Raw genomic sequence first — 14,999 nt, forward strand, 5'->3', positions numbered from 1 at the left:
TCCACGCGCACACCCACCCGAGAGAGGCTCAAACGCACGAGCGATGTTTCAGCCCCGAGCCAACCTCGCCCGAGCTCAGACGCCGGGGGCCGTTACTTTTACCGTCTCCTTGCAGGGAGGAGGTAGGCGGAAATGGAGAAGAAAAGTCAAATGAAGAACAGATGGGCGGGGGCGGAGGACTAGAGTCAAGAAAGGCGCACGGGAGGGTGTGGACTGTCCTCAAGAATAAAGCGGCAGTGGCTGCTTTATTTTCCTGTGAGCTGCACACATGCAAACATCCCTGCAGGCTATGCGCCCCCCCCCCAAATTCTCAGGGGAATAAAAATGAGCCCGTTCTCAGAGGGCCAAAAACCTCTTGCCCTCTGAGTTATTCCTTGTCCAGTAACCCGTACCTCCACGGCCTTTCTGTAAGAGCCCGTTTGTCAAAAAGTTTCTCTTTCAGAACGAAGCATAATCCCACCATAAACCCAAACTGATCAAATTACAAAGTAGATTTGCTCTCAGTTCATCGTACGTTTTCCAGCTTGACCTCAGTTCTAAATTTTCGAGATTTTTCTCATGGAATTTTTTTTTTTTTTTTTTCTGGGTGAGCTTCACAATCGGTTTTCAAGATCAGTGAGCAAGTACAAACAAAAGAACAAACCAGAACAGTTGCGTCAGCCCTGGCCCTGGGCAGCCGCGCTGGGGGTGGGGCTTCCTTCCGCAGGTAGAGGCCCCCCCCCCCCGCCCCCCTCCCTCCCGTTCCAGCCTGCCTGCGGGACCTGTGCGCAGGACTCGGTTAATGGAAAGTCCCTTTAAGAGGGCAAACTGGGGTGAACGCCCAGTATGGTCCAATAAACAGGATGATTTCAAGAAGAGGGAAAAACATGTAAACAGAAGTGAAAAGTACTTGTTTAGGCAAAAAGCAGCCCCTGGTAGGACTCGGTCCCGCGCCGGGGCGGCCGCGTAGTTAGCGCGGAGAGCAGAGGTCCGGCAGGGGCTGCAGGGCCGCTCCTGCAAGTGAACTCGGGGCGCAGCTGAGGACCGAGTCCCACCGAGGCCCGGGCCCCGTGCCCACCCGGAGCGCAGCGCCGCGCAGCCCTATTCAGCGCCGCCTGCGGGGCTCGACCCTGGAAGGCAGCCCTTGGGGGCGGCGCCGAGGGACCGCGCGGACCGCGGTGACGCGCAGCTGAGGGCGTTTCCTCTCGCCACCTTCGGTTGGCGCAGACCTCGTCCCCGCTTTTGCGGCCAGTTAACTTTCGTTTCCTGGCGGCGCCGCCCAAGTGCTCCAGGTTTCATTGGCAAGCGCGGGGCTAGGAACCCGGAGACGCCCATGGTGTCGGCCCGCCGCCTCCGAGCCCTGCTGCTCGGGATCCTGTCCGGGCCCCAGCGCGGGGCCTCTGCTCGGACCATGGCGCCGCCGCGCTTCTTCGCACTCGAGCTCCCCGGCTGCACCCTGGCGCACTTCGCCGTGGGCACCGACGCCGCCGGCGCGCCCCTCGACCCCCGCGCGGCCGCGCTCCTGGGCCCGCCGGGCCGCAGCTATTCTCTGTGCGTGCCGGTGGCACCGGGCGGGGATTACGCGGCCCGCGTGCGCGCGGCCCGGCTGCACCAGCGCCTCCTGCAGCAGCTCCACCGCGGGCCCCTCAAGCGCTGCCAGCTGCGCCGGCTGCTGTGCTACTCCCCGGACGGCAGGGCGGGGGCCCTGCAGCAGGGCGTCCTGCTCCACGACCCCAACGACAGCCCGGACACCCGGCGGGCGCTGCTGGCACTGCTGGACTCCTACCTGGAGACCCCGCGCCCGCGTCTGGGGGAGTTCTTGGCCGACCCGCTCCCCCAGCTGTGGCAGCGCCTGTGGGAGCTGCGGGACGGCCAGGGGTGGCGGCAGGTGGAGCGCGAGCCCGTGGGGCGCGCCCCGGAGCCAGCCCTGCACCCCGTGGTACCTGACCTGCCCAGCTCTGGGGTTTTCCCCCACCGGGAAGCAGCCCGCGGCGTTCTGGAGGCGGTAAGAGTTCCCATCCCTTCCCAGCAGGGCGGGTGGACCCTCCAGGTCTGAGAGTGGCAGAGGGCGGGGCAGGGGCTGCCTATTACACCTCTCCTGCTGGGGTTGTGCGTTTACCCCGGTGCACACAGCGGGCCAGGAAGGCGGGCTGCGTGCAGGCTCGGACCAGATACACGGCCCTTCCTCCATTCCCGCCTGGCAGGACCCCCCATCCTGACTGTGGGAGATTGGTGCCCTAGCGCAGAGTGGGGCTGGACACAAGACAGGAAGACAGCCCCTCTCTCCGCCCCAGGCCCGCAGGAATCTTCCCATTCCCTGAGGCTGGGGCCGCAGAAAGGGCACGCGTTTGGGGGTGTAAGGCGCTTGGAGTTAAACACTGCCTGCCTACGTAGGGGCTCGATCTGAGCCCTCAGCTACCCGAAGGGTGTCTCTCCATCTTTCACCTGTGAAGTGCCTGCCTTGCAGTGTGGTGACAATTAAGGGACCCTCCGACACTCAGGACCGGGTGTGACACGAAGGGGAGCCGGGCCGGTCGGGGCGTCTGCCCACGCCTTCTGACGCTGGGCTCCTTTTCCAACTTGTGGGGTTGTCCAGTGGACTGGCTGGGAGTGCCTGTGTGACCTCGGCTTGGGTTGAAATCAAACAGTAGCATTTATTTTCCATGTCACTTTCAGCCTGTTTCTTAAACAGCCTGCGTGTCAGTTTCCTTATCCCATGGAGGGGGTAGTAGGAGCCCGGCCCCAGCACCCCCCGCCCCCGGCCCCGACCCTGTCTGGTGCCCAGACTCCTGCCTGGCTCAGAGCTGAGCCCACACCCGAGTCAGTGTCTGGTTTCAGCCTAGAGGTGCCCGCCCGTGCAGCGGGGCGAGGCCGGGTACGAACTCTGAACTCCGCCACACCCGCCCCGCTCCACCGCCCCCCCCTGCCCCCGGCGTGGTTGCTGTGCGGCGGCGCCCTCTTCTCCGCCCCGATCCGTGAGGGAGGCCGGGGTGCAGGCTGCTGTCGTCCACACTGACTCCCCACCCTTGACACACTGCTTCAGGTGGGCCTGAGGCTGCAGTGCCGCGGTGTGACGCTGCTCTGTACCCGTGTGTCACCGCCGTCCGTCCCCCTCCGGGGGAAGTGGGTCGGCCGGGCGGCAGGCCGAGGGACGCTGAAGGCCACCGCCTTTCTGCGCTGAGGCCACACAGTTCAGCCAAGGCCCCCCCCCACGCCCCCGGGTCAGGCACTGTGGGTTTCCGCGGGGTGCCCGGCACAGCGCAGGCTCCACGGCAAGCTGTGTGGCTCCCGCGGCGGCCGCAGCTTCCCCGCCGACACACTGACGCTGTCTTGCAGTGCACAGCCTTCATTCCGGAAGCCCGGGCCGTGCTGGAGCTGGTCGACCGGTGCCCGGCTCAGGTCCAGAAAGGCAAGTTCCCGGTCATTGTCATTGAAGGACTGGATGCCACAGGTGAGAGAACGGTCCCTTCTGGTGACGGCAACGAGATGATCAATCAGATGCAGGAACAGACAGGCCTTGGCAAAGGGCCCTTCCTCCAGCGTTCAGAGCGGCCCCCCGTGAGCCCCTCGTTTGTGCTGGCCGGGGGCTGGGCAGGCCCGGATGCCCCAGCGCAGAAGCCCTTCCATGTGCAGCCCTGGGGGGCTGGGGCACCGCCTGCAGCCCAGGGCGGAGGCCAGGGGGCCGGGCAGGGGCCGGGAGAGCTTGGGAGGGTGCGGAGCCGGAGTGCGTGTTCAGTCCAGGGAGGGGCCGGCCAGGCGAGGAGCCCGGGTCGGCGCCCCGACAGAAGGGTCAGTGCGCACGCAGGTGTGAGCCCCGAGCCAGCGTCGCGGTCTGGGAGTCCCGGGTAGGCTGGAGGCCGCCTGTGCAGCCCCAGGAGGAAGGCATAGGAAGCGGAGAAAGGAAGCCCTCGCAGCTGCCAGGTGGCTGCCAAAACACAGCGGTGGCGCCTGCACCGAGACCCACGCACAGTGGCAGAAGTGTGGCCCCAGGGCAGCAGGAGAGACGGAGGACAGGCTGGGCCTGGGGCGCAGGGCGGCACCTGGCTTGGAGGCGGGCGCGGCTCCTTCCCCGGCGGCAGAGGGGCGGCCCGAGGAGGGGCCGAGCGAGCGGAGGACGGCCTCGGCGCCGGCGCCGGCGCGCTGCGCTCCTTCCTCAGCGGGACGGCCAGCCAGGCTGGCTGCTTCCAAGCGTCCTGACACCGAAAGGAAGGGCCCGCGGTCCCCGAGGGTCTGCCACTTTGTATAGTCAAATGAGTTCATCCGTGCCCTGGATTTACGAAGGTTGAACGAATGCCTTTGTCCCTTCAGAGGCAATAGGAACCTGGGGGAGGGTGGGGGACACGGTGGCACGGGTTAAGTGTGCTGTGCTGTTGTCCCTCGACCTGCAGGTAAAACCACCGTCACCCAGGCCGCTTCTGAGTCACTCCAGGCCGCGCTCTTGCGGTCCCCACCCGCCTGCGTCAGCGAGTGGCGGAAAGTCTTTGATGACGAGCCAACCATCGTTAGAAGGGCTTTTTACTCACTGGGCAATTATATCGTGGCTTCTGAAATAGCCGAGAAATCTACCACGTCCCCTGTGATTGTAGACAGGTGGGTATAACCGTGAATTTGGCATCGTCTGCCACCATGTCAGTGCGTGCGTGTGTTTCTGCAAGTGCACAGGTGTGTTTATTAAGGGAGCCCGTGTTATGAGAGCCATAGGAACAATGCCTGTGCTTCATTAAGGACACCGCTGCCTGGCATCTCGCTAAGAACACCGCACACATTGTGCTCATAGCTGGGACAATGGCTTGGCTAAGGACGCTCAACATTCTCCTGATGAGAAACACAGGCCTGAGAACGGTGATGTAACCTGCCACAGTGCCTGAGCGAGAGGTGCCGGGCCGGGAGCAGCAGCCTCAGGCTCTCCCTCACACATCGATGCTCTCAGAGGTGTGTTGGCTCTTCGGCTCCGCCCGCAAACATCGCTTGGCCACCCACGGTGGCTGTCCTCACCGAGGGCCTCGGGGCGGGGGGTGGTGAGCTCGTTGGGGCTCTGCTCTCACGGAGCCGACATGCTGCGGAGCGGGGGCAGCGAAGAGCCTGGACGCAGGAGATGGTGTCGGAGGATGGGAAGCGCTGCGGAGGAAGCAGGTGCGTCAAGACGGCAGGATGAAGAACGGCCACCCCCCTACGGGGCATGGGGTGGCCAGGCCCGAGTGAGGAGGCCCGCGATCCGAGCCCTGACTGTCCAAGAAGAGGCAGGCGCGAAACGCGGACAGCGCCGTGGAGAGAGAGATGATCGGCGGGACAAAGCAGAGATAGGGGGGCGTTAGCTTATTTGAGGCCCATGGACGAGGGGGCGCGCCTCGGATGGAGGAAGAGGGACGGGCAGGGGCGGGGCCCTGGGGTCCGCGGCTGCGGCGAGGGGCGTGGACAGGGTCCTGAGTGTGGCGGGGAGCCCAGGGAAGGTTTCCAATAAAGGAGCAACATCACCTGCATTGTGCTTTTGAGATTTCCCGCAGAGTCTCGCACCAATAATGCCTCTTTCTTAGTGCACACAAATATTTTATTATACAATCATAAGCGTGTAATTCTGTAACATAACCCTGCCGCACTCAGCGCACCGTATGACGTTACCGGTGAAATGTGCATGTGGCTGGCTGTCTCGTGCGAGGCGTTCACGTCCCCGACCAGCCACACTCGGTGGCGTTACTTCTGCCCGACCCTGTGTATAAGCAGTGGCTTTAAAATGCCACAAAAAGGGAGCAAAGGCAAGTCTCACAGGCGTACTCGCCACGGCTCGGTGACGGGAACGACGGCTACAGTGAGGCCCAGCCTCCCGCTCATCAGGCGGGTGAGAGCTCATTAAAAATGCCCTGACCTTAGGCCAGAGCTGGCGATGCAGGGGCTGGTGGGAGCAGACCCGGCGCAGGGCTCGGAGAGGAGCTGGGGAAGCTCCCCCGGGAGTTCGCGTCAGCCGTGCTTATAATGTTGAAGACGTGGAGGAGCCCAGAGCTCAGCAGAGAGGAACGAGTAAATGAACACCGGCCGCCGTTCACGGACGGAGCTCCGAACACTCAACAGCTGAACTTGCAAAGCCGTCGTTTCCAAGGAAAACGCCAAGGGGCAGCAGGAGCCTCACCGGCAGGCGCTGGGCAGCACGGGGCACAGGGCGCAGAGGGCCAGCGGGTGTTGACCGCGCGTTGGGAGCGCCGGCCTCGGGGAGGAGGGCGCTGAGGCTGAGGCGGCGCGCGAGGGCTGCCTTCCTGGCCGGGCTGTTTCTGAACGTTCCTGGAATGTTTACTGTCCTCTCTGCGATCTGACTTTTGGGGGGACAGACGAGCCGTTGTAGTGAAGTGGGACAGGCATTCAGGAAAGAGCATCGGTCCTCAATGTAAATCGCCATGAATTTCAAAAGTGAACACACCCAGGCTTGGCGGGCACCCCGGCGTAGACTGGGGGCCTCTCCAGGCCCGCGAGCCTGCTGCCCCCTCCTTCCAGCCTCTACCATTCTCGCCCCAGGGGCACCCCGTGCTTCCACCTGTTCTCGAACGTAGGCCAATGACCTTGAAGGGCTCTTTGCTTCTGACTGCCGTAGCGCGGCACCTGCTATTCCTCCTCGGTGTCAGGGGCGCCCTCTGAGGCACTCTGTGCACACACGGGTGCGGCTCTGTTCTGCAGAGTCCCCGGGGTGGGGCTGGGGGGGCGCGCGCTCGGGGGTGTGCTCCGCCGCGGTAGGTGTTGCAGTGTTTTCTGAAGTGGGGGGCAAGCCGGCGCCCTCCCCACGCTGGTTTGAGAATCACCTGTGACACGCGTCCTAGCCAGCACCCAGCACTGCCCTGCTAACCAGCCGCAGCAGGTCCCCCGCCCCCCTGCCCCTCCCCCCCAGCCCCGTGGGCGAGTCGGTCAGTTACAAGCTCATTTGCCACATTTGGAGACAGAACCGCTCCCCTTCTCTTGAACTGCCTTTGTACCCTTTTTTCTGTCTCAGAAATACTCCCTGAAGAGTCCCCTGTGCATGTTTGCAGAGAACTGAGGGGGTGCGGGGTCACCAAGGTGAAAACCCGCACAAACGAGGGAGCGGAGTGGGCCGGTGCTGTGCCTGGGCCACCCGGCCGGCAGGCAGTGCTGGCTGGGGACACGGCGAGGCGACCATTCCACGGTGGCTGGTGCAAGGGATCCTGGGGAGGGGAAGAGAGCGCATGCCTCCGTGGGCCGCCTTTGCCTGGGCGGCGTTTTTGCCCTGTGGCCGAAGTACCCGATGCTACTCTGTTCGCTGCCTTTTCGTGTGTCCCAGTCCCTAGATTCCCGGGAGGAAGCGCCCGCTCTTCCTTACAGCGCGCACACGGCGGGGCCGGGTGCCGCCGCAGAGGCTCCGGGAACGTCGTCCCAGACCGACGTCAGCCACTCTTGACAGGCTGTTTTTAAAAATGTCTCTGGGCAGGAAGAGAGAGTCACAGCCCTAAAAGAAAATCAAATCAGGCCTCTATTTTAAAACGTCCAGCAGAGGCACGCCGTTTCCTGAGCAGCGCAGAAGGCTGGAGCCGCGCCAGCTTCCGCGCCGAGGCGGACGCGCCCGCGTCCCGCATCCTGTGTTAAATGGGGGTCTCTGTGACCCCCTCCCTGCTGGCCACCAAGCCTGGGGACGGGCAGCCACGGCGGAGGGGCCGTGGGAAGCGCTGTGAACATAGCAAGTGGCTGCTCAAATGTAAAGCATTATCACCTAAGCTGTGTAAAATGTGTCGGCAGAGTGCGTTTGGTGTGCGCTAGCGAGGCCCCTTGCTGCCCGGCATGGAAAACACTGAGTCGTGAAGGAGTTCGAAACGGATAGCCAGGGGCGCGATTGTTTAGCAGGAGCTCCGTGGTTGTCCCTGAGAGGGCTCCCCCGAAGGGAGCAGGACTGCTGCTTCCTGGTCTCTCTTCTGTGTGCCTGTGGGTGGTCCGCGGTTTTGTTCTTCAGAGAGCTCCTGTGTCACCGACCCGGGTGAGAAGAGCAGCCGTTGGTTGTCCGGGTTGTTCCTGTTTCAAGGCTTTAATGAAACCAGTTAGAGACACCACCATTGTCTAGCCGGAAGTATGAGGGGAGACGGTCATTTTTAGTGGCAGCTGCAGTTAAGGTTTGCAGCTTAAGTATCCTTATTGGTTTTGACCACCTATTCTTGCTCATGATTCTCCTACAGTAAAGAAGGCTTTTAAATTAAGATATTGTCCTCAGTATCCACAGCTGAGCATTTCCTTCTGTGCGCCGAGGCCGTGGGCAAACCCCCGGGAAATGGTCCTTCGGTTGCGAACAAGAAGAACCCCAGCCCCTGCATGGCTTGCGCAGGCTCAGGAGACAGATGAGCCCGATAGAGGAGGTGGACGGACAGGTTTGTCCGTGGTGCGAGTCACGTAGGCGGCCCGGAGGAATGTGCAGGTAGAATGCAGAGCCCGCAGCTGCGGTGGCCTGAGGTCCTGGGAGCCGCACGCACCTGTGGGGGTGGACAGGGCTGCAAAGGGCAGATGGCGTTGGAACGCGTCCGCTCCCAGATTGATTCTTGATGCTTGTCCTTTGCGGTACTGTCTGTCACGCTATCCTCAGTTGACATGACCTGGCTTTAGTGTCCAGGAAGAATTAGATGTCGGCTTAGGCTGGCAGTGAGACACAGCTGTCACCGCATTTCTCTGCTGCTGCACCACCCATGGGAGAGGACGCTCGCAGGGCTCCGTTGTCCTCATGAGGGGACCAAGACCCCCTAGGCTCACGTGACCGACCGATGTCCACAGAGCAAGTGGGTGGCAGAAAGTAGAACAGTGCACAGTTTGGACAACACCGGGAATTTATTTTGTAAACACCAGTATGTTCTTTTCACAGAGAAAAGTGGTTCAGGCCTCCAGCCGTGAAGCGGGTAGGGTTTTAAACCTTGAGAGTCGGTCGCACATTGAACACGCAGCCAGGCTGGGAGCTGGGAGCGCCTCTGCGCCTTGGGACGCGGGTGGTTGTCGCCCAAGTGTTTGCTGCAGGGGATCACCCTTTGTGCTGAGCTGGGGGGTTTGCATTTTGCAAGTCTCTAAAAACAAGAGTTAGATTATTTCCTGGATCCAGCGCCGGGAAAGCGTGAGCAGAGCCGTCTCTGGTTCCAGCATCCTCCGTGGCCGATTTTCTCATCCTCTGGGGCTGCCTTGATGTCTCCCGCAGATGGAGAACTCACCGCTCCTTCCCTTCTCAGGTACTGGCACAGCACGGCCACCTACGCCATCGCCACCGAGGTGAGCGGGGCTGTCCAGCACCTGCCCCCGGCCCACCACCCCATATACCAGTGGCCGCGGGACCTGCTGAAGCCCAACCTGGTCCTGCTGCTCACCGTGAGCCCTGAGGAGAGGAGGAAGAGGATCCAGGGCCGGGGCCTGGAGAGGACCAGAGAGGAGACGGAGCTGGAGGACAACAACGTATTTCGTCAGAAGTAGGTGTCTCCGTGCGATGTGTGTGATGGGGGTCCCTGGCCGCAGCGAGGGCCAGGAAGGGCGCCAGCCTTAGGAATCTGGCAAAATGACCTTGTTCCCGTTTTTCAAACCCGAGAGCCGGTAGTCTCCGCGTGCGTTCAGCCGCTTCCAGTGGGGTGGTCACATGGGGCTCCAAAGCCATGGGATGTCCCACCGGGGAGCAGAACGTCCTAGTCACCTCTGCAAGGATGTCAGCTGTGTTTTACCGCTTTCCCATCTGGGGCCCGAACAATTCCCTGGTTTGTCTAAACTCACGTAGGCCTCACAAGCAAGACGGCCATGGAGATGGAGCTGGTCTCGAGGCTCCAGCAGTGCTTTTATATTTGTGGAAAAGCGCGCGCGCAGGCGGGGCCTCTGCACCCCTGACCGCGCCGGCTTTGCAGGAGCCGGCTCTGTGAGCGGCCGGAGACGCCACGGCGGGGCCGCTCCCGTCGACAGTGACGCTGCGCCGTCACCGCCTGAATACAGGGCAGCCCTGCCGTGTGCAAAGAAGCCACGCCGCGCCCTCGACTCCTTAACAGGAGGGTTCCGTGAACCCTCACGACCAACGCGTGGGGAAGGCGTCACCTCCGCCCTCGTTTTACGGAGGAGGAGCCGCTGTAACCGCCACGCCGCTGTGCGTCAGCCGCGCTGTCGGTTGTCGCTCCGCACACGTGCAGAGGGCCCGGGCAGGAGGCGAGCAATCCTGGCAACGTTTCAGGAGGCTCCTCCGTGGTCACACGGGTGCCCAGGGCCCCTGGCTTGCGTCACGTCTGGCTTGCCTGAAATCCTTCAGAAAACAGGCTGCGGAGACCTTCGTCCCTGGGCAAATTGCCTCATCCGTTTGGCCCTCCACTACCCTGCCTGCAGCGTGGGGGCACCACGGCTCCCTCCCCAGGCCCCTCTGAGCACGAGGCGGGTAGGACAACGCAGGATCCCACGGCGGGGCACACAGCAGGTGCTCACCCTTGCCAGCTATTAAACATCGCTACCGAAGTGCCACGCACGGAACACTGTGCCCCGGGTGTGCTCTGGGGCAAAGCTGGGGGCCAGGCTGTGTCGTGGTAAGCCAGGCGGGGGCCGTGCCTCCAGCCGCTGGCATCGCGGCAGGCAGTGCCGGTCGCGTGCGGAGCCGTGCTGAGCAGCGTGCCAACCCTGTCCCTTCTGCCTGTCTGCAGGGTGGAGGTGTGCTACCAGCGGATGGAGAACCCCGGCTGCCAGGTGGTGGACGCCGACCCGTCCCAAGAGGAGGTCCTGAAGACGGTGCTGAGCTTGATCCAAAAGAACTGTTACTAGTTGCGGTAACTCGGGGCCCGGCGACACCTAGGACGAGATGTGATATTGCTCGTCACATCTCAGCCCACGCCTGGCTTTACACGCTTTTCCCGATTTCTGCCGCATAAGCTCGCCATGTGGCCGGAGATTGGGGACCGGACATTTGGATTTCATATCAATCATTGTACTTGCTTCTTACCAATGGGCCCATGCGGGTGGAGGCTGGTCACGTCCCAGTAAGAGGCCGGGGTGGCTTTCCACCTAGCGTGACCCACGTTTTCTTGGGGTGTATTTTTAGCTATGTCCCTACCGAAGGCCTCCCAGGTTTGCGGCATCCAGAGAGCATGCGGCATGTAGCAGCCCCCCCGGAAGGGTTCCCACTCAGCAGGAGCCCCGCCCCCGCCACGCTCCCCCTCCTGGCTCCCAAGGACACCTTGATTGGCACGGCAGGGCTGACGCCTTCCCGGCCCGCCCACGTCCATCCTTCTGACGTAGCCCCGAATCCCAGAGCCCAGCGCCCCCGCAGAACCGGCTGTGCGCCCCAGCTCCCGCGGAGCCGGCCGGTGGGTCAGGGGCACCTACCCAGAAGGCCTCTGGCTGCCTCTCAGAACCCTGGCAAGGTCCTCCCTTTAGCCCTGCAGAGGCAGCTGGGGAGGCGGCCAGCCTTAGAGAAGGCTGCCTTCTCTAAGGGCAGCTACGCCGAGCTTCCTTAAATTATATGCTGCTCATTTTGATCCCTGTCCTTTGCAAACAGGGCTTTGGGTACAATGAGTGTTTTGCCCTGAACTGGATGCGTTCAGCATCGCCAGCGCAGCCGTGTGTTTAGATTGATGTTCCCCTGAAGCGCAGGGACGGTGCTTCACTAATTACAGTGGAAGCCGAGGAGCTGAGGCAATGCTCGTTCTGTATTTTCATGCCACAGAGTTCATTTGTCTGACCAGGTGGATCCTAGAAGGAGGAGTCTTAGTAAATTACCTTGCGCTTGAATGTCTGGTGACGGCGCGTGAAATCAGTTTAGAGATTTGTTTGGCTTGAAGACAATAGCTCAGAAAAGAGGAAACGTAATAGCGTGGTGGCCTTGGGTGAGTCGTTCAACACAGCCGTCTGTGTAACCCGATCTCCGATGTGAGAATAATCATTTGTCTTGAGAAGTCAGCGGAACCAGCGGTTACCTGCAATTCCTTCCAGTTCTAAGATGGATGAACCTATAAATTATGTCAGGCCTCATCAGATTTATAATATGGGATCTTAAATTACAAGAAAGTTTAGTGTTAACTGTAGCATACTGTTTTTCTAAAGAACTATAGGTAATGTACACACAATCTGTCTCTGTATATAAATATGTCATTGATTTCAGTAGAAAATCCTTTTGAAGCTGATGCACGGTGTTGAGGCTCTTTACGGTGTGATGTCTAATGGCGCGGTGGGCGTTGGTGACGTGAGGCAGCCTGGGAGAAGCAGCATCTAATGCCTTCCGTCTGTGCCTTACAGGTTAATAAACTCACCCTGTTTTCTAAGCCGTGCCGTTGTCACAAGTGTGTGTTGGTTCCCGGAAGGCGCCCCTGCCGGGCGGCTCCGGTGTGGGAGGGAGATTTGGGGCAAGGGCGGGGAGAGGCGTGCGCTCCCACGGCCGGTGCGACTGCGTCAACGTGGCTGCGGAGGAAGGGAGACCGTTTCCGTTTTGTTCAAACACCACGGCAGGAACGTGCAGGCCCTTCTTCAGCGCACATATTAGTGGGATTTTCGTCCAATCCAGTAAGACCCCGGATGGCGCACCTGAGCTCCTCGCACGCTGGTATGGTGTGACTTGTGAGTCTGTGATAACACGGTGCCCCTTGCCCAAAAACTGATGACAGGGACTGTTTGCCTGGCTCTGTTTCGTGACAAGGTGAGTTTCATTTCTGTCCCTGTGATACCCCCTCACTGTCCCAAATACTTACTGTCCCTTTCCGCCCCAGCAACAGACGGTGTAGCTGCACAGGCGGCTGCTGAGAATTAGGAGCGTGTCCAAGGCCCCTCCCACTGGAGCGGCCGCCTGAGCCCCTCCAGGCTCTCCCCTCACCAGGGGCAGCGGGGACCCGGGCGGGCCAGGGAGGGCGGCCCTGTCCCCTCCGCACTACCGGCCAGTGCGGGTGGTAGCCGCCTGGGGACCTGGCGACGAGGGTGGCACCTGGGAGGTGGAGAGGCAGCAGGGTGAAAGGAGGTGGCCTTCGCTCAGGACGAGCAGCTGAGGACGAGGTGCGAGGTGCCCGGGGCTCTCCCCCCCCACCAGCCAGTGCGTGCAGGACAGACGTGCAGCAGTCACGTGCGCGGAACCTCAGCGCCCACCTGCCGCGTTTCCTCTGTCTCGGCTGCTGCGCTGAGTGCCAAGGTGGCAAGAGCGGCACAGGGAGCCGGGGCGGGAAGTGAGTGCGATGCTGTCCCTGCGGACGGAGGGGAGCACGTCCCACGCCCGCACGCTTGGCCTGCCCAGCCAAACGGCCCGACTCGGGGATGTTCATCAATGTACAACCGACGGCAGGGGTTGTGTGGGCACAGGTTAAACACAAAGCGTCCCACTGGGGCCCGTGCGTTTCATTTGCGGCTGCGCCTGGGGGTACGTCTGCTTGGCAGCACTTCCGTGTTGATCTTGAATTTTTAAGGAAAAAAACGTGTGGGAAACCTGTAACAAATTGTATTTGGTGTGATCCCCAAAGGCGAGGATCTGGCTCCTTTTCTATTCCGCGGCCTGAAGGCGAAGGCTGTGAAGGGGAGCACGTCCCCATGCGCCCAGCAGGGGGAGGAAGAGCTCCAGGCGTCCCGCACCCCGGGCCTGCGACCCTGGCTTCCGGGACCCCGCACCTACCCGCCGAGGGCGGGGGAGACTACAGAGGCCCCTTTCATTTTAATTTAAATGGCCGCTCTGGTGGGAGAACAAAGGGCGCAACACAGGACGTCTCTAGGTCAAAGGAGCAAGTCTTTAAAAGTGGCTAATTTCTAGCTTCAAGAATTCTAAACCCAGCCCCGGGTCAGAAAAATATCCCAAGAAAGACTGTAGTGACCATAGAGCTCAATGTCCTCCTTCAGTAATTGTGGAGAAGGGGCCTGGGAAGGCGCGCCTGGCCCAGGGTCAGAGCGCCTGCTGGGAGCAGATGCAAGATGGGAATGTTTCCAGTCCTCTCCAGGGCTCTTTGGAAGGCGACAGACTGTCAGCCCCCGAGGCCGTCAGCACCGAGCATGCACCCCGACGTGTGTGTGTTCCTGTGCTTAGGTGTGTGTGCAGGTCATGACTCACGGTCTGAGAAGCTTACAATCTGAGGCCTGGCTAAGAAACATTCTGGCCCTTCTCCGCGTCCTGGTTTGTTTGCTCTTAACGCTGCCCCGCCCCAGCTCTGCCCCCAGGTGACACCAGATGCAAATGCCAGTGATTGTGTTGGGGCAGCTGATGGCTTCCCCACCCCCCGACAGAGCCCTTGTGAGAGCTGGCCAGTCACCAAAATACCGTGGCTTAGATGACACATCGTACACGTTCCTGTGAAGTCTCCCACGTTTTTATCGACATGCATGACATTAATGTGTGTGCTTCTCTGCCCATAATTGAAGGTGCGTCCCGTCTCGCTGGAATCGTAAGACCTTTGAGCAAACTATTACACTGCATGTTAGGCTGAACCTGGCCTGTAAGTTCTTCCCAATGTCATGCATTTGGGTTCGCCTTTGAGGTACACAAAAGATTATTTTCTGAGTTCTTTTTAAAAGAGATTTTATTTACTTTTAGAGGGAGGGGAAGGGAGAAAGACAGGGAGAGAAATATTGACGTGAAAGGAAAACAGTGATCGGTTGCGCCTCGTAAAACAGTGATCGGTTGCGCCTCGTACATGCCTTCACTGGACACGGAACCCCCAACCCAGGCCTGTGCCCAGACCGCGAGTCCAACAGCGGCTTTGCTCTTTGCAGGACGAGGCCCAGCCAACTCAGCCACACCGGGCCGGGCTGCTCTTTGAGTTTTAGTTGGAAAAAAAAAAACCCAGCAAATCTATGTTGATGGTGTTTTGTTTTGTTTTGTTTTTTAAAAAGCCATCAACAAATGCAAGCTTGTTTGAAGCCATAGCAGACTATTTCCTTCAGCCAGAGCTTGTGTTAAGGAATCCCCCTCAGGTCCCCGACTGTTCCGAGGGGCAGCCCCGGCCTGTCCCCGACCGGGAGAACGTCTGCAAGGCGAGGGTGAGGACTGAGGACAGGGAAGGTGGAGACACATTCACAGAGCGGATTGCAGGCGGCTCTGTGCTCCCCTTCTACTAATAAAGCTTCCCGGTTCCCTCTTT

The 14,999-nt window shown here is 60.8% G+C and overlaps 1 protein-coding gene across 1 annotated transcript; it reads left to right on the forward strand.

The window, feature by feature from the left end:
• Positions 1-1,308: 1,308 nt before the first annotated feature.
• CMPK2 (cytidine/uridine monophosphate kinase 2) lies at positions 1,309-12,213 on the forward strand. Its single transcript, XM_054566656.1, has 5 exons — positions 1,309-1,984; positions 3,316-3,430; positions 4,368-4,569; positions 9,171-9,404; positions 10,602-12,213. The coding sequence occupies exons 1-5, from the start codon at positions 1,313-1,315 to the stop codon at positions 10,717-10,719; spliced, it is 1,341 nt and encodes a 446-aa protein (XP_054422631.1). The 5' UTR covers positions 1,309-1,312; the 3' UTR covers positions 10,720-12,213.
• Positions 12,214-14,999: the final 2,786 nt, after the last annotated feature.

The sequence above is a fragment of the Pteronotus mesoamericanus genome, unplaced genomic scaffold (assembly GCF_021234165.1).
Source record: "Pteronotus mesoamericanus isolate MK-2021 breed Mesoamerican mustached bat unplaced genomic scaffold, CSHL_Meso_final contig_101, whole genome shotgun sequence".
In the NCBI taxonomy this organism is placed as follows: domain Eukaryota; kingdom Metazoa; phylum Chordata; class Mammalia; order Chiroptera; family Mormoopidae; genus Pteronotus; species Pteronotus mesoamericanus.

Excerpts from the sequence above, each read along its gene's own strand:
- CMPK2 (XM_054566656.1), top strand. The coding sequence starts at position 1,313 with ATGGTGTCGGCCCGCCGCCTCCGAGCCCTGCTGCTCGGGATCCTGTCC. Across the intron at positions 4,570-9,170 it reads TCCCCTGTGATTGTAGACAG|GTACTGGCACAGCACGGCCA; the intron begins GTGGGTATAACC and ends TTCCCTTCTCAG. Across the intron at positions 9,405-10,601 it reads AACAACGTATTTCGTCAGAA|GGTGGAGGTGTGCTACCAGC; the intron begins GTAGGTGTCTCC and ends GCCTGTCTGCAG.